This window comes from Dasypus novemcinctus, chromosome 6, assembly GCF_030445035.2.
Source record: "Dasypus novemcinctus isolate mDasNov1 chromosome 6, mDasNov1.1.hap2, whole genome shotgun sequence".
In the NCBI taxonomy this organism is placed as follows: domain Eukaryota; kingdom Metazoa; phylum Chordata; class Mammalia; order Cingulata; family Dasypodidae; genus Dasypus; species Dasypus novemcinctus.
In genome coordinates, this window is record NC_080678.1 from 124630539 (window position 1) to 124649592 (window position 19054).

Here is a 19054-nt window from a genome sequence, read left to right on the forward strand (position 1 = left end):
GGGGGCTGCAGTTCGATGGGGAGGAAGGAGAGTCTGGGGGTGCAGTGGGTTCTGTTCCGTCTCCTGTGGTAGGGACCCTAGCTGGGGAGGAGGGGAAGTGGAGAGCTTCGAGGGCTCAGATAATTGTTTTTCCGCCTAGGTTTCCTGTATGCTGCAACTTCCATTTCAGCAGGGGCTTCAGAAGGCAGCTAATAAGTACCAAAATAAATTATCACCTTGGGCTGTCATTTTATCACCTCAAACCATTTTTAAGCTGGTCTTTTTTTAACAAGTAAAAATCCAAACACAGTGTGAAGTGAAAACTTGCCTCCCACCCCTCAGAGGCGCCGTTCTTAAGTACCTTCAGAACGTGTGTGGCGCGTTCACACACGCGGGAATCGTCCCCACCACCTGCGGCCTTTGTACTCAGCGCTGCTGGCCGCAGCGTCGCCTGTGGTCACTGTCCACCGCTGTGAGCCTGGAAGCAGGCCCTGGGACCAGGGAGTGTGCTCACCTGCCTGACGAGCTGCAACAAGGAGGGGAGGGGGCTTTGGCTCCTGAACTGGAAAGACCAGAGGTGGGGCGAATTTCAGGGGTGCTTTGATCCACGTGGCTCAGTGATGACAAGGATCTGGCTTCCTTCTCTCCCTGCCTGCCTTGTTGTCCCAGGAGCTATCCCACTGCCGATGAACCTCGATCCTCGCTGGACCACGCCTGTGGGAATTGCAGGGTCCTGCGGGAAGAGGGAGTGGGCGCAGGGAGGCTGCCAAGTCCTGTATACCTCTGAGAGTGGATGGTTTGGGGGTATGTGTTTTTGTTGTTGTTGTTTTTTTTCCCTTAAAACAGGCCTATAAAAATCCTGCAGGGTTTTTTTTTTAGTATTTTAAATTTATTTTTAAAAGATAATTAGATTTCATAAAATGTTACATAAAAAAATGTAAGGGATTCCCATATGCCCCACTCTGCATACCCCCCACTTTTCCCCACATTAACAACTTTCATTAGTGTGGTACATTCATTGCAATTGATGAACATATTTTGGAGCACTGCCACACAGCATGGATTATAGTTTATGTTACAGTTTACACTCTCCCAGTCCATTCAGTGGGTTATGGCAGGATATTTAGTGTCCTGCATCTGTCCCTGCAGAATCATTCAGGACAACTCCAAGTCCCAAGAATGCCCTCATTATACCTCCTTTCCCCCCTCCCTGCTCTCAGCAACTCCAGTGGCCACTGCACATCAATGATATAATTCTCTCCATTGCTAGAATCACAATAAGTCTATAGCAGAATACCAGTAAGTCCATTCTAGTCCCTAGTTTATTCCCCAATCATGAGCATTCTGGATAGTGATGCACACTCCACCTCTAACGGGGCTTCGCTCGCATGTGGCTGAGGGATGGGGTTCTCCTGCTTGGAGCTGTAGACTCTGTTCCTTGGTGTGGTGCTTGTCCATCCTCGCCTTGTTGGTTGTCCTGGGTGAGTCCAGTGAACTGGAGAGTAGGTGTTGCAACTCTGCTGGGGCTCAGGGCCCAGCTGGCACATGGACAGCCCTGAGATCAAGTCTCTTGGACGTACACCTACCAACTCCAGCACCAACTGTAGGTTCAAGTAAAACCTGCAGTGTTTTGCTCTTGGAATTACTTCCTAGGAGTGTAAGAAAACCACTTTATAAGAAGCTTTCTTGGGGGGGGGGGATAGACTGGCATTGTAATGACGGGCTGGGGAGTGCCCACTGCTGCCAGGCTGAGGCTGGGGTCCTGTGGCTGAGGGACCCCGGGTGGGGTCTGTCAACTGCTGTTCAGCGTGGGGGCCGCTGGGCAGCTGAGCAGGATGCACAGGGTGGCCTGGCCTTGGCCTGGGGAGGGGGCCGAGCGGCCCTGGTGCTGTCCCTGGGCCAGGTTCGCTGTCGTGTTTTCTTCCCACAGTGCCCCCAGGGCTGTGCCGGGCTGGATGGCAGCCCCTGGCCTTGATCAAGGGCAGTGAGAGGCGGCGTGGCTGCCTCCGGGGCTGGTGGGGCATCGGCCGGGTTCCTTTCTCAGGAACGATGGGAATGCTTGGGTTGGGAAAGAGAGAGAATCAACACCTTCCTCCATTTTACAAGTGAGGAAACTGAGTCAGGCCGACCCGGCACCCAGCACCCAGGGCTGATGGTGGACCGGACTACGGTCCAGGAGCTCTAGCCGCAAGACTTCCTGGTGACCCCGGCCTCGGGTATTGGGCACGCGCTGGCGTAAAACAGGTCTGCGGCTGCCAGGAGGCGTCTCCTCGCCAGTGGAATAGGGCAGTAACCCAGCTCTATAGCAGCATCATTTGTGTGTGAGGCGGGGGTCTCCATGTGTGGCCCCCAGGCCGCAGCAGCGTCTTCACTGGCCGCGAGTCAGCTCCTCTGGATGGGCCCACAAGAGCCACGCAGCTTCGGCCAGCGACCCCGGCGGCGGCGCTGCAACAAGTGCTGCTCTGCTCCTGCCCCGCCCGGGGGGGGGGCGGGTGGGGGGACGCCTCCCGGGACCCGGCTTCTTGAGGTCCTAGGCGTCCCCTTGAGCCGGCTGGTGGCGGAAAGAGTGAGGACGAGCGAGAGAGGCTTTTAGGAGGCGAGCTGGGGGTCGAGCACGGCCTCGGCTGAGCGCTGGAGCCACGTGGAGGGCAAGCCACGGCCAGGGCGAGGGGCGGGGGCAGGCGCTGGAGACGCGCCCGCTGCTGCCTGAGGCCTGCGCGTGGGGCAGGAGCCCCGCAGCTCCCAGCCCCGCGCCACGCAGTGGCCTGCGCCTCCAGGCGCCTCCCGGCTCGTGCACTGGGCGGTCTCCCCAGCAGCGAGGCCCGGAGAGAGGCGTCAGCTGAGAACAAGGGCCCTGCCGGCGGGGTGGGGATGGGGTGTGAGGGGGCCCCTCAGCCGTGTGACCTTGAGCCTCGGTTTCCTCGAACGTAAACTTGGAATAATGAACTGCCTGTTCCATAACTTTGTTCTGAGAATTAGGAGAGAGACAAGGTGCTTAGCACCTGTTAGCAGCGTTGGCAGCCATTCCCCCGTGCTGCACTTAGGGAGGGGATGGCCCCGGGGTCCCCCTGATCTGGGGAGCCCCCTGCGCCTTCTCGCCCTGCCAGGGCAGTCCAGGGCACTTGAGGGGTTTGGACGTGACTCCGCCTGCAGCTGGGAGAGGAGTGGGCAGGGCTGACGGACCATGTGGTCTTTGGCAAGTCATACTAATATTCTTATGTGTGTTTTTACTTTGTAAGAATACATGGGGCAAGGGATCTGCAGACAAAACCACGGCCACTGCCCCCGAGTGCTGTGTAACCAAGAGCGTGGGTATTTACTTTGCTCAGGAAGGAATGGAGACTTCAGAGAGGTGCACTTGTTGAAGGTTACCCACAGCTTCTGCTAAGTCCTGGGGAGCTTTGCACATCCCTCTCCATGCCTTTGCTTGGTCTGTGATTTGCTTCTGACCTGGCAGAACCAGATAGAGCCGCCCTCCTCCCCACCTGTGTTTTTTTGTTTTGTTTTTTTTTTTACGAGGTAAAGGTGATCCCACTCCCCATTCCATTCTGCTTTTTTTTTTTTTTTTTTTAAAGCTGCTCATGGTAGGCGATTTGTGAGTTAAATTGCTTTGAAGAGATGTGGGGCTGGCTGGCCCCCTCTTCTCCCCACTCGCCTCTGCTGCTCAGGAATCCTAATTTCTGGCCCTGATTGTGCACGTCCGGACAGCAAGGGCCTTTCCTTTCAGCAGAACCTGCTTAGTCTCCTTAGAAGCCGGTGGAGGCTACAGCACTCTTCTTCCTGATACATAAAGCTGGACCAAACACAATATTTTACCACCTGCTTTCCCCCTTAGCGATACATCGTGAGTATCCTCATGTCATTACATGGTCTTCTCATTATCAATTCTAGTGGCTCTAGAGCATTTTGTACTGTCGACAGGCCTTGATTGTTAATTGAAGCCTGGTTTATTGACTATACCAGTTATTTTGCACTTACTTATATATACCCCAAGACCCTCAGAGTTCATGGCCTATGAGGGGTGTCCTGGTAGAATTACATGGAATAGGCGAGGACAGAACTAATTTTCCCAGCTCCATTTATTGAACGTTTGTCCTTTTCTCACCTCCTGGCTCAGGGCTCTGGAAAGACTGCAGTTGGATGGTGGGTGGGGGCTGCATGCAGCCTTTTTCACCACTGGGTCCTTCTGAGGATGGCTGTGGCATGTCCCTCAGCCAACTCAAACCCTAGGCATGTGCTTGGCAGACTTCTTTTTAAAAGAGGTATTGGGTATTGAACCCAGCACCTTGTACATGAGAAACAGGCACTCAACCACCGAGCTACACCTGCTCCTCTCAGCAGAGACTTATACTTCTTTTCATATGGTCCCCACGCTGTCCTTGGTTCATCTCAGTATTTCCTATGTCTGGGTCCTGTTGTATGAGCACGTCTTTATCATGCTGAATTCTCTAAGTGGTTGCTGCACTCATACGGGGTCACTATTGATTTTTATGCTCATGATTTTTCAGGGGAGCTTAACTGTGACAAGGCAGAAGTTACTCCAGACTTGCCCCGAGTACTTGGATTGCAAGCGAGCTCCTAAGTGTGCTCGTGGGGGCAGCTTCCCCAAGGGACGCCACGCTAGGGGATGTGTGCAGAATGGAGGAGCCCCTCTGTGGTCGACCTTTCTGTTCTGGCTGTGCCCAGGCTTGGCCTTGGCTGAGATGATGGGGTTCTCTGCCATCCCTTGATCCTGCCTGTGAGGGGGCTGCGGTCAGTCCACCTAGTGCCCCACAGACTTAGCTCATCGGCCCACAACTCCCCAGTTGAAGCTTCCAGAGACCTGTCTCCAGAGCCTCCTGCATTTGCACAGGCTCTGCTCAGTTTCGCCTTGAAGTTTCCTTCACCTACTTTTGCCGTAGGTATTTATCGAGCACCTGCCGTATGCCAGGCAATGCCCTGGGTCCTGGGGACATATCAGTGAGCCAACCATGTGGAGGGACCTGCGCAGTGGTGCTTCTTACCTACTGGGAGAAAGGGACAGAACCGCATCCATGAGTGGAGTTTTAGAAAGTCCTAAGTGATAATGTGCTAAGGGATAAAGCAGAGGAAGGAGTCAGGAACACAGAGGAGTTAAAGTCTTAAGCAAAGAGGGGCCTCAGTCTTGCGGGCTCTGGGCAGGGCAGCAGGTAGGCCCGTGTGGCTGGAGCAGGAGCGCAGAGGGTGGTGGGCCGGGGTGGGGCAGGGCAGGGCAGGCAGGGCTAGGGGGCCACGGAAAGGCCTTGACTGTCACTCTGGTGAAGAGGCAGGGATTGGAGCAGGGCACCGGCCTGCTCCGATCTGCTTTGAGGGTCTGAGGTGGGGACCAGGGTGGGGCCCAGAGCCTGCCCCTGCAGCCTGCCACCTGGGCAGCTCCGAGCCTGTCCAGCCACACTACCCCCTAGACTGAAGTGTGCAGTCACATTCCAGGACTTCTGCAACACATTTTACTTCGTCACATGAATTATGTTTCTTACTTATTGTATAAGACGATATAAAATTACCCGACGTGGCCCCTTCTCCCAACAAGTAGCAGAGAAGCCGTTCTACAGATCTAGACGCATGTCATTCCCTATTTTTCCTCTGTCTACACAAACACGTAGACTTTTAAATCAGCACGCGACGGCCACCCCCGGTGCTGCTCATCCTGCTCGGCGGGGGACGTCCCTCGGAGGAGGCAGCGGGACCGCACCCGGACTGGCCCGGGCCGAGGGCGGCTTCCAGCCCCCGCTCAGCGCCCCGGGAGCCGCCGGCCCCTGCGGGCCCCTCCTGGCCCCTCCTGGGGAGCCCGTCCTCCTGCCGCGCCCGGAGAGGCCGCGAGGGGGCATCGGCGGGCAGGCCAGACCCTATGCGTGGGCGAGCATCAATGGGCGGTGCCAGGCCGTGTGCGTGGGGGCGCGCCGGTGGGCGGGTCAGGCTCTGTGCGTGCGGGGCGTCGGTGGGCGGTGCCAGGCCCAGTGCGTCAGGAGCGTCGGTGGGCGGGGCACGCCAATGCGTGGGGACGCATCAGTGGGTGGTGCCAGGCCGTGCGCGTGGGGGCACGTCGATAGGCGGGCCAGGCCCTGTGCGTGGGGGTGCACCAGTGGGCGGTGCCGGGTCCTGAGCGTAAGGGCTCGGTGGGCGGTGCCAAGCCCTTTGCGTGGGGTCGTTGGTGGGCGGTGCCAAGTCCTGTGCGTGGGGTCGCCGGTGGGCGGTGCCGGGCCATGTGCGTCGGTGGGCGGGCCAGGCCCTGCGCTTGGGGGCGCGTTGGTGGGCTGGCCAAGCCCCATGCGTGGCGGCACAGCAGTGGGCGGTGCCAGGCCTGTGCGTGGGGGGGCGTCGGTGGGCGGTGCCGGGTCCTGTTCCGCCCGCAGCTCCCGGTCCAGCCCCTTCTGGCAACCTGAGGCGCTGGCGCTCGGGCCGCGCTCTCCTGGGTCATGTCCCGGGTTGAGTGTCTCCTGACCGCCTGCCCCACTGACCCGCGCCCGCCGGCCAGCTCCTCGAGGGCCCCGAGCGTGAAAGAGCGCTTCCACGGCCGGACACCCCTCGGATTGTCGCTTCCCCACCCGTCTGGAGGGCCCCCGCCCCACACAGTGACACCGTCAGCACCTCGCTGGAGAGCTGGGCCTCACGCCACGATCAACAGATTCATAATGCCGTGGACTTAAAATTTGAAACTTGGGTGAAGTCCCAACATGGCAACTATTGGCTGGGTAGCCAGAGACAACCCACTTACCTCTCGAAACCCCAACTTCCTGTCCTGACCGTAAGAGCGGCAGTGAGTGGCTCTGAGCACATGCTTAGGGCGAGCTTTTGGTTTCAGCATCAGCAGCTTCTACAACCTCACACACAGAGAGGGTAGGTTCCCTTCAAGCACAAGACAACATCCTGCCCTGTCCAGGTTGCCTGATACAAGGCTCTGAGAAGAAAGAGCTCCATTCTTTCTCGGAACACCGACAACATCAATGAGATCAGCAACAACAATCACGACCCGGTCCCTGGAGAGTAAGTCTGCTAGCATACCCTTACCTTTGGAACCTCATTATAGGGAAAGGATGTTTGCTTTGCCCTTAAATTACATAATAAAATTCCCTTCAGTTGTTCCAACTGATTCCACTTTGTTTTCTTCCTGGTGTAACAGATAGGAGGAGATCTTTCCTCCTACCAGGCAGAGGTTACCTGTTTGTTTTAAAATTGTGACAACATACATCTAACACAGGATTGATCATTTTAACATTTTTAAGTGGACAATTCAGTGGCATTAATTACTTACAATGTGCTACCATTAACTACCTTCCATTTCTAAAACTCTTTCATTACACAAAACAAACCCTGTACCCATTAAGCAATAACATTCCTCAAGGAAGGTCCACCCCCCAGATGACCCCCCCACCTATTTGCTCATTGTCTGTTTGTTGTCTGTTTCTTCTTTAGGAGGCACTGGGAACCAAACCCAGGACCTCCCATGTGGGAGGTGGGTACCCAACTGCCTGAGCCACATCCACGCCCCCACAAAGGACGTTTTAAAAGCATTATCTCAGAATGCCAACGTCCTGGAAAAGAAATAATTTGGGGGTGATGAAGTAGGTAGAGCTCCTGGCTGGGGAGACCAGAAGCTTCTGGGTAGCTTTTCTGGTCTCTGTTTGAAATTGGCTCAAAAGATATGGAATTAGTAGGCAAGCCCTCCTCCTCCTTTTTCTCTTATCTGCAGAGATCGGTTCCCAGCTGGCCAGGGCAGTGTCATCGATACAGCTGGTGTCATCGTTACCTTCCACTAACAGATCACTCCACACCTGCCAACCGTGGCAGGGCTGAGCCTGGGCATTGCCCTGCAGAGCTGGAGGCTTTCGCTCTCCCTCTCTTGCCAGAGCCCCAGGGGAGGCCAAGACAAAAGACGCTGCAGGGATCAGGGGCTTGGTGACCGAGCAGAAGGACTAGATTGCTCCTGGTGCCTGCCTCCCCACTCCCTGTCGTGGGGTCCCAGCTGCCTCTCTGGTTCCTCTGCCTGTTTCCTGTTGCTATCCAGGGCAGAGGAGATGATTTTGTTGCTGACTGGGAGCTGAGGGAGCAACAGATGATGCTGTGCAGAGCAAGGGCCCTGGGTGTTGCCCCTGAGTCAGGAGCCAGAGGTGAGGAGCAGCTTGGGATGTTCTGCCTGGCCCAACTCCCTTGCTAGGTGCTCTCTGGCGTGTGTATCCCAGGTGACATTATGCTGCAGCAGATCCTGCACGACATGTACATTGACCCTGAACTCCTTGCTGAGCTCAATGATGAGCAGAAGCACATCCTTTTTTACAAGATGCGAGAAGAACAGCTCAGGCGCTGGAGGGAGCGGGAGGCCTGGGAGGCCCTGGCCCAGTCAGAGGGACTCAGGCCCCCAAAGGTCAAGCGAGGTATGTACTGGAAGTTGCTGACGGGGCTGACACGTGGCTCCCAGCAAAGCAGAAATGTTAGCCAGGATCAGGTTGGGTTCTTCTTCAAGAACTGGTGTGATGTGGGCTGGGGACTTGAACCATCTATTTCTCTTTTCAAATCTGTCAATTGCTCCACGTATTTTGGGCCTCTGATGTTAGGTACATATATATTAATAATTGCTATAGCTTCTTGATGAATTAACCCCTTAATCAGTATGTGGTGTCCTTTTTTGTTCTTTGTAACAGCTTTAGACTTAAAGTCTATTTTATCTGATATTTGTATAGCTATTCCAGCTCTCTTTTGGTTACCATTTACACAGAATATTTTTTCCCTAGCCTTTCACTCAACCTACTTGTGCCTTTGAATTTGAGTTTTTTGTAAACAACATATATAGTTAGGTTATCTGTTTTATCCTTTCTGCCAATCTCTGCTTTTTGACTGGAAAGTTTAATCTACATTTAACTACTGATATGGCAGGACTTTTTTCTGCCATTTTGCTATTTCATTTTAGTAAGCCTTAATACTCTTTTTTTTTTTTTTTGTCCCTCAAATCTTCTATTACTGTCTACTTTTGTATTTATTGGATATTTTGTAGTGAACCATTTTGAATCCCTTCTCATTTACTTCTGTGTATATTTTTTGATATTTTCTTTGTGATTACCTTGGGGCTTAAATTTAACATCCTTAATCTATAACCATCTTGTTTGTTTTGATACCAACTTAACATCAATAGCATACACAAACTATGGTCCTGTACCCCTCTGTCCTGCCACCTTTATGTTGGTTTTCTTATAAATTACATCTTTATACATTGTGCATCAAAAACTATTTTTATGCATTTGCATTTTAGATCATGTAAGAAGTAAAAAGCAGAGTTAAAATCAAAATTCGAATAGTACTGGCATTTATAATTACCCATGCAGTTACCTTTACTGGATATCTTTATTTCTTCATGCTGCTTCAGTTTACTGTCTAGTTTCCTTTCCTTTCAACCTGAAGAACTCCCTTTAACATTGCTCATAAGGCAGGTCTAGTGGTGACAAACTCCCTCAGCTTCTGTTTGTCCGAGAATGTCTCAGTTTTTCAGCACTTTAAATATGTCATCCCACTACCTTCTTGCCTCCATGGTGCTGATGAGAAATTGTCATTTAATCTTATTGGAGCTACCTTTTACAGCATATGTTGCTTTTCTCTTGCAGCTCTCAGGATTTGCTGTCTTTGGCATATGACAGTTTGATTATAAGGTGTCTAGATATGGCTCTCTTTGAAGTTTATCCTGTTTGTAGTTTGCTGAGCTTGGATGTGTACGTTCATGACTTTCATTATATTTGGGAAGTTTTCATCCATTATTTCTTTGAATATTCCTTCTGCCCTTTCTCTCTTCTCTTTCTGGGACTCCTGTAATGCACATATTGGTATATTTGATGGTGCTTCGCAGACCTCTTAGGCTCTGTTCACTTTCTTCATTCTTTTATCTTTCTACTACTCAGACCTAATACCTTCAATTGTCTTATCTTTGAGTTCAATGGCTCTTTCTTCTGCCAGCTCCAGTCTGCTGTTGAACCCCTCTGGGGAATGTATTTCAATTATTGTGGTCCTCATTCCCAGGATCTCTGGTTCCTTTTAAAAATTTCTATCTCTTTTCTGAAATTCCCATTTTGTTCATAAATAATTTTCAAGATATTTTTAGTTATTTGTCTGTGTTTTGCCTTAGCTTTTTGAGGACATTTAAGACTACATTTTTAGTCTTTGTCTGGTATGTCCAGAAGCTTGGCTTCTTCATTTTTGTTAGGGTTCCTAATGTTTTATCTTGTTCCTCTGGATAGGCATCATTTCCTGCTTGTAATCTTTTATTGTACATGGTACATTTAATTATTTAATTCTTTAAGTTTGTTTACAGCTAAGTTTATATGACAGTTTCTTGAATGCCAGGAGCTAACAAAATCAAACAAAAAAGAAAACATCTTTCACAGTCTTTTCACATTGGCTCTGTGTTGCCTGATGATCTCCTTCAGATCTTAGTCCTTTTACCAGTGAATCTGAAGAACAGCAAAAGAAAATGTAGTGTCCTTTCTGGTCTTTTCTGGGCATGTGTCTTGTTCTCGGTGTGTTCATTATCTTAGGGATTCCCCCATATACACAGATTTGAGTGCTCTTCTCCTCATGAAATAGTCTTTCCTCCCAGTCCAGAGCGTTCTATTGTATGCCATAAACCAATAGTGCTTTGCCTCAGCTGTTGTGTTTTTATTGTTTCTTATACTGATTTAGTTGGCCAGCAAGCTGTTTCTGCATACAAAGCAGGTTCTGAGGTGGAAAGCCAGAGACAAGTATACTGGTTTGGTTCTTCAGGCTGCCACCAGATAGATTGGTATCAGTATACATGCACCCCAGTATGTGCATAGGGGTTGCTCTGTTCCTTCTGGAACTAGGACCAGGGACCTGCAATGAGAGTACAGTCTGGCTCCACACCAAGCCAGGAGGTTAGTAAGGGTACCAAGAGGTTTTCCTACTATTTTTGGGTTAACTTTTTCTTGATATGGCACTTGCCCAGGTTACCCACCATGGTAGAGAATTTGAAACTCTTGTCCTCTGAGTTCTATCAGCCTGAGCCTCTAAGGCTGTAGAGGAGGCTACCCAGGGTCCCCAATGGGGTTGAAGAACTGGGATTGCTTTTTCTTGCTGTGGGAGGGCCAAGTTCTTGAAAGACACCAGTGGAATCTTAGACTGTGTTCAGAACACAGTTGGAAATTGCATGCTGAATGATGAAGGCATGCTCTTGACCCCTTACCAGTGGTTCTGGGACAGAGGTCCATGAAGATATGCAGTTCCTGTCACCTCTGCACGGATGGCACAGTAGGTCTCAGCTGGAGCCAGCACTGTGCACCATGATTCTCCATCCTGTGTGAAAGGATGACTGGGTCATGCCAGGAGTCCCCACTGATCAGGAGGAGGGAGTGTCAGGAATGCCCTGTACCACGAGTGACCAGCGTCAAATGGTATTAGCAATGCAGACAAGAAGCAAGTGCCCAATCCACATTTCAGGTGGTTTAGCACAAAGGCATGTGCCAGTCAAGCCTGTGGACTGGTGCACCTGTGAATTAGGGTGATCGTTCAGAGTCCCTGGAACAGAAGCAGGCAAGCTGCTAAGGACACAACACTGGCAGCTACAAAACCACCCTTCTCTTGGCCTTCATGCCATTCACCAAAGTGAAGTGCAGATTTAATCTGTCAAACATTTTCAGTCCAGGACAAAGTCTTGTTTCTTGCGTGGGCATATAAAGGCCCCTGGTGATCTGGCTCTTGGTATCCACGCCAGGTTTACCACTGACCAGTTCCCACTGCATGTACAGGTCTTATTTGCGCCTGTCTGGACAGGCTTGTTCTCATCGCTGGTCTTTGCATGCATAGTCTTCCTACTTGGAACATACTTCTGCCTTCATATGCCTGACAAACTCCTTAAGGACTGCCCCAACCCCTGGAGTCTTTGGGGAATGCTCCTGGCACAGCTTCTTGGCAGGTAGAACCTGTCCCTGCACTAGCACTTGTCACACTGTTGTTAGTCATTGCTTGCCTGGCTGTCCCAGTGGATGCAAAACCACTGGAGTGAGAGACCGTACTCCATTCTGTCTGCCATCCTTGGGAGCTGGCACATAGTGTTAAATCCCCATTTTACAAAAGACAGAGCAGGATGCCGAGGCAGGGAGGTTGTGCCAGAGCTGTGCCTTGACTGTGAGTGGCTAGGGCCTTCTGGCTTGTCCTTCTGGGCCAGGCTATGCTGGCAGCAGCATCACTAGCTGTTGAAAACTGGCAAGCTGCCTTTCCAGTCCCATCCATCCAGAGCCCTGGGGCCTCACATTTGCCTGTATGGTGGCTGTTCTGGGAGTGAGACAGATGCCTAAAATTTTAACTGCAAAAATATTTATATGACAATTTGTCACACATTGACATCAACATTTTCATGTATAAATTATACATTAAACTCATTTGGGTTTCTGATGCCGAAGACTCTTTCTAGGTAATTAGTTTTCTGATTTATAAAGAATGGAAAAGGAGGCAACACGCTGAGGAATGTGTGTCTCCCAGGTCAAGATCCCATTTGGATCTCAGCTCTTCGCTTCAGTCCTGCCTTTTGGAACTGAAAGATAGCCCTGCCCCTGGGGGCTGGGAGAGCATCTGCTGCAGGGTGCAGGATGCCCAGTGCTTCCTGCCTGTCCTGGGCTCATGGGCTCATGATGTACAACAGCCCTGCACCTGGACTGTAAGCTTTCTGTTGACCAGATGCCTGTCCTGTGCTTAATGCTCCCAATAACCCTGTGGGTGGCAGGGCGAGCCCACTTCAAATGAGGTGCCAGGGCTCAGAGAAGTGCTGGGGTATAGCCAAGATCACCCAGGCACTAGATAATGCGGTTGGGATGTACATCCTGTGACTCTGCCCTTGGGTCCAGTGACTGATATTTATCTACTTGTTCACTTCTGAACTTGGGACTTAATTAAATGAATGATCTGTGCACACCTTCATTTATTAATTCATTCACGCATTTGTTAATTTATCCAGTATGACTGTGCTGACTTTGGCGAACTGGACAGAGCTTTGGCCCTGGTGACTGTGGAGAGACAGACCAAAGAAGCACAGCCAGCTTGAGTGTGGCATGCCAAGTCTTGGTGCAAAGCAGCTGCTCAGTGGCTCAGGGCAAGAGTATGTGGGGACAGACTCTGTCCCTGGTCTTTTTTCTTCCCTTCACAGGCAGATGTCTGGCCGTCCTTATCCTCTTGCCTAGGTTTACTCCTCTCCCAGGTTGTCCTGACGGAAACATTTGTGTGCGCTTGTTGAGCTGAGTGTCAGCCCCTTGGGATCCCTGAGCATGACTTTGCTCAGCCCTGTCCAGCCTGACATGGCACCTTGTCCTGTCCCTCGTCCCCAGTCCTGTTTGAGGCATCCCCTCCCACCGCTCTCCTCAGGGAACATTGCCCAGCTCCCAGCAGGCCTGACCTGGCTGTCCCCATGGTGCTTTAGGGCAGGGCAGGATAAGCTCTGCCTGTCCCTAATAACCTTGTGCCTGGAGAGGGTAGGGGTAAACAGTGATGACATGGATTGCTGTAGGGTATAGAATCTTGTGGGTTCTTATTGATTCTGGGACACACATTTTGGGCTATACAAAAATAAGCTGCGGTGACAGCTCAAAGGTAAACTACAAAAGAAAGGGAGGAAAAGAGGGGGTGGCTGTCACTAGATCGCAATGGCATTTCTTTTTTGTCTTCACCTTCCACTTTGGTGAGAATCTTCTGATATCCTATGCTGTTGTGGAAGACAGAGACTTCCAGCTTAGGTAATTTTTCATCATCCACCATTATATTTACTGTTTTATCACATTTCTATCAAAATTTGTTGTCCAATGGGGTGCTGGGTCTGGGAAGGCATGTTACACCATCACACTCCTGCAAGATTTGACTCAATATCATTAATCATTATGAAAATGCGAATCAAAACCACAAAGAAATACCACTTCATACTCACTAGGATGACTCTTGTAAAAAAAAATAAGTGTTGGCAAGGAATGTGGAGAAATGGGAACCTTTGTACTTTGCTAGTGGAAATGTAAAATGGTGCAGCTGCTATAAAAAACATCTAAGTGTAGAATTACCATGTGATCCAGCAACTTCACTACTAGGTATACACCCCAAAGCATTTAAAATGGGGACTCAACAGATACTTGTACACCAATGTTCATAGCAGCATTATTCACAATAGCCAAAAGGTGGAAACAATTCAAGTGTCCATCAGCAGATGAATGGATCAACAAAATATGGTCTTTATGATGGAATATTATTCATAAATAAAAGCATGATGCTTGATACACGCTATAACATGGATGAATGTTGAAAACATTATATGTTAAGTGAAATAAATCAGACACAAAAGGACAAAATGTATATGATTCCACTCATGAAGTATCTAGCAATAGAAAATTCATAGAGACAGAAAGTAGATTAGAGTTAACAGGGTCCTGGGGAGAAGGTAAATCAAATTACTGTATAATGGGTAGAGAGTTTCTGTTTGAGGTTATGAAAAAGTTCTGGAAATAGTGGTAATGGTTACTCAACACTGTGACCATACTTAATGCTACGGAATTGAAAGCAGAAAATGGTTAAAATGGTCAATTTTAAGTATATTTTACTATAAGAAAGAAAGGTTTAGTTCAAATTCCTCCAACATGATTATGACCTTTACAATCCCTTCTCCTGGCCCACTTTTGCCACTATAGAAATCTAATATGATACTCCATAGTATACGTCACAGCTTTCACATCGCTATCACAGCCTTTTGGGGCTTGGCTGGGTGGACACGTGCTCCCACTGCTGTCGTGACCCAGGAAGCTTCTGTGCGTGAGCCTCTCAGTTGTGCCACGAATGACAGTATCTGCCACTGTTGAGTGGGTCCCTCTGTGGCCACCTCCTTATCTGTCTGGATGTTCTCTGCTTGGGAACCAGACATCTTTCCCCACACTTCTTCCTGCGATAAGTGGCCGAAAACAGCCCCTCTGTGACTGTACCTTCCTCACCCCTGCAGCTGGCCTGTGTTGTGTCAGAATCCCCACATCCCTTGGTGGCAGCTGATGGGCCTGCCTTTATTCCAGCTTATTCACTGTTCAGGTGGAGAGACCAGCTGGGCTCCAACCTCTGTGCCTCCACTCCCATAGCTGAGGTCAAGAGGCAGCTCCCATCCCCTAAGTGCACCGTTGGCCGCAGCTCGGCCTGCCTTAACTCCCAGATCTGGCCCTGGCAGGAGGCCAAGGGGACTCCACCGCCTCTGATATCCTCTCTGTCTCAGCATTGTCACTCCCTCTGCATCTCCGTTCCTGACTTGGATCCTCAGGCAGGCCTGGTCCACCCATGCTGTCCTCTCTGTTTCCTGGGGACCAGTCCAGTAGCTGTAGCAACCTCACCAGCTGGGCTTGGGCCCTCCTATCTGCGCCCTGCCTGGGCCCTGGACAGGCCTGCAGACATTCCTAACACAGCCATGCTGACAGTGCCCTCTCCTCACGCTCACCCCCCACGACCCCTTCTTCAGCCCTTCATGCTTTCGCCACACAGCAGCCAAAGCGACCTTTAACACACGAATTCACGCCTGCATTTTCCTGCCTCAGCGGCTTCGACTGCATGCACAATAAAATCTGAAGGCTTTTCACTGGCCTTTGCCCACCTCTCCACCCCAATTTCTGGACATTCCTTTCCCTTGGTGTGGAATGCTCTTTTCCCAAATCCTCTTGGGGCTGGTTCCTTCTCATCATTCATTTCTCAGTTACATGTGAAATTCCTCGCTGACCACCCCTCTCAACTAGCTGCATCCCAGTCTCTCTCTTTGAGCACCCCGCCTAATCAATCATCTTCAGAGCACTGACCACATCTGAAAGTATCTTTTTTTAAAAGTATGATTGTTTCTTATGGTCTGCCTCTTCCACTCGCCTGAAAGCGCCCTGAGACTGCGGACCATGCTTTCGTTTTGCTGCTCAAGTTCTTGGGCTGAGGTGCAGGGTAGGAGTGGGTGGTCGCCGTGAAGATCCTTGCAACCTGTAGCGTGTCAGAGGAGCTCGATCCAAGGGACCAGTGTTACAGGGTTTCTTTTTGGAGGGAAAGGCTGTGTGCTGTGCAATGTGACCCCCAGTCCTTGAAAATCTTTAGTAAAATTACAGAAATCACAATATCCTTAGGTTTTGGGCTTTGTTCTAAAAGCTGACATAAATAGTATCATATGTAAGTAGTGATAGTTCTGACCTTTTCACTCAGACTCATTACTCATTTCATTTTCATTCCTTGATTTAGGATTTTGACTTCAATTTTAGTTTAACCAATGCTACTTATAGTCTTTATATTTTCTTAGTATATATTTGCCTGTATCTTCCCCACCCCCCAGCCTTTAATACCATTTGTTTTAAGAGAATCTACTGGAAAACATATATTAAGTAGCATATACTATTTTAAAACTTATTTTAAAAAATGTACTTGAAACTGTTTTCTCTATCAAGAATGGAATATCTACTGAAGATGAGAAACTTAAGCATATGTTTATATAGATTCTTCTCCAGGATTATGTTGATATCATCAAGGACTTGAGGTTAGATTTCAGATTGATTTTGTTTATGTTATTTATTTCATCTCTTAAAGTTTATTTTCATTGCTTATAGTAATGCTTTCCTGATCATCACCATAGTAATTATTTAGGCATTACCTCTATTTTGTACTGGTTTCATTGTTCCCTGAGTGTTTTTGCCCTCAGAAGAGAAAGTGATAAGTATTTTATTCCAGGTGATTTGGTGTATCAAGAAGTACACACCTTGCATTTGGGGTTCCCAGCACATCCCACAGAAATCCCTAACATCAAGGAAAGCCCGCGCTGGAAGCTGTCTCCTGCACTCCTCGTACTTTCATAGTGTGTTGGGACACCACAGATTTTGGTATGCTGACTGCCTCCACCCCTTCATGAACTTTTCTGCTAGTTCCAACAGTTTTGGTCCCCTGGATTATCTGGTGGGCAGTTGCTGTATGGACCATCAGGGAGAGGGAGGGGATGCCCTGGATTTTTGGGCTGTGGCTCTTTACAGCCAGTGCTCATGGCCTGTGGGCACTGGAGCAGTGCTAGGTTGGCGTCATGGTGGAAGGGGTTGCGGGGACAGCTGGCCATCAGCCTGTCTGCTTTCTCATAGTGCTGAAAAAGCCATTAGTGCCTTGTTCCTCTTAAGACAACTTTCCCTGGGTCCCTGCAAATATTAAAGGAGGAAAAGGTTGGTCTTTTTCAGAGACTGTATGTAATGAGGAGAGAAACGTGTCTGAGGGTGGGTGGGATGACCGCAGCCCTGTGGAGGACACCATTAGTGCAGGTAGACAAGAAGTAAAAAACCCCGTGCCATAATCACTGGCAAGTTGGGGCTGAGCCTGGTTCAGAGGGACCAGTTAAGACAGCAGGTGAGCAGTGAGGATGCAGCTGGCTTCTGAGCAGTAAATCCTAAGAGGTCTTTCCTCAGTGACACAGGACTGTCCAGCTGGCCAGAGGGCAGTGCCCAAACTCCTGTCCCCTCAGCTCCTGAGGTATTGGGAGGGCAGCAGACCCTGCCCCTCTTCCAAACTTCCATGCTCAAAGGGATGCTCCATTAGCTCCTTTCCTGAGGGGTCAAGGGTGGGAAATACGTCACAGATCAACCTCTTGGGCTGGGTTGATGCTCCTTTCAAAATCCCTAGAGTGTGGTGGACTGTAAACCTGGACCCCTTGATTTCCATCCTGGCTCCACTGGGGTAACCTAGGAAAATCACTTGTGCAATGAGAATAACAACCATCCCTCCTTGATGGGAAGATTAAAAAACTCCTTCAACAAGTGGGAAAGATCTGCCACCAAATGGGGCAGGAAGCACACGTGACAAGCTCGTCTTGGGCTCCTTGGCCTGCCGGGGCTCTGTGGGAGATGTAAGTCACCTTCCTCCCTCCTTCCCTCCCCAGGCCTTTGGGTAGGCACCCCCTGCTTAGGAGGTAATTGGCGAAGGGGCTGTATTTTAACTATAACTGTGGTTGTGATCTGCACTGCAAACAAGTTTCCAGTGAGGTCACCTTTAAGGACCTGCTTTTCAGCCCTGCATCCGATTCCCTCATGACCCTTCACCCACCAGAAGGCAAAGCTGATCCTTCCTCATAAAATAGTGGGAGCTCAGAGTTCCAGGGACTACTTCTGTCAGCGGACAAATTAGCAGTGAAAAGGAGCCCTCCGGGAGCGCGTGTAGCTAGTGGCTAAGCACCTGCTTCCCATGTGTGAGGGTCTGGGTTCAATCCTTGATACATCCTGTACAAAAGAAAAGCCTTCATCTCTTCAGCTGGTGGTGGGGGGCAGACCTGATGGGTGGGACTTTCCTGTATCTGTCAAATCAGCACCCCTTTTTGGTAGTTTTGCAAATTTATTTTTAGGTTTTAGGATAAACTGGAGAAAATCCAGTTATCCCAGTACTGCCTTTCTTGGTTCCTGAATGCTGATAAGCTTTCCTATGAAATGAAGCAAAGATGTGGAGCTTTGGTGGGAGTGGGAACAGCCCATGGGGAATGGCTGTCATCTGCTGACAACTGTAGGCACAGGCTGTGGGCTAACACCACCCTGGTTGTGACTGCATGGTTGGGAGTATGGCCCCCCTCCTGGGCATGGCAGTGGGATGAAAGCAGGGGGTCCTTGAAAACCTGAGCTGGGACTTGGGGTGTATGTATGTGCAGATGTATGTGTGCACGTGGACATGTGTATTTATGTGTGCATGTGTATTCCCATCAACACAAGTGTGTGGCTTGGTGTGTGTGCACATACGTATATGCATGAATGGTACATGTGTGCACATAGCATATGCATGAATGGTACATGTGTGCACATAGTGTGCGCATGGTGTGAGCACATATTTGTATGCATAAATGGTACATGTGTGCGCATAGTGTATGCACGAGTGGTATGTATGTGCACATAGTGAATGAATATATGTGGGTGCACACAGTATATGCACGAATGATAAATGTGTGCACATGTGTAGGCATGAACAGTACTGTGTGCACATAGTGTATGAATGAACGTGTGCACATGTGTATGCATGAATGGTACATGTGTGCACATGTGTATGCATAAATGGTACATGCATGTACATA

General features: G+C 49.9%; 1 protein-coding gene across 3 annotated transcripts in view; it reads left to right on the forward strand.

Moving 5' to 3' along the window:
- The first annotated feature begins 5228 nt into the window (after positions 1–5228).
- The window catches only part of SH2D4B (SH2 domain containing 4B), a 95784-nt gene continuing 81958 nt past the window's right edge, over positions 5229–19054 (forward strand). For 2 of the 3 annotated variants that reach the window (XR_009186284.2, XM_058299385.2), the window contains exons 1-2: positions 5229–6981; positions 7688–8369. Coding sequence is in view for 2 of the 3 variants with exons in the window: in XM_058299385.2 (XP_058155368.1) it covers positions 8186–8369 (184 nt within the window). In the remaining variant the exon portion in view is untranslated. The remainder of the gene's footprint in view (positions 6982–7687; positions 8370–19054) is intronic. The other variant, XM_023589894.3, reaches the window with a different exon arrangement.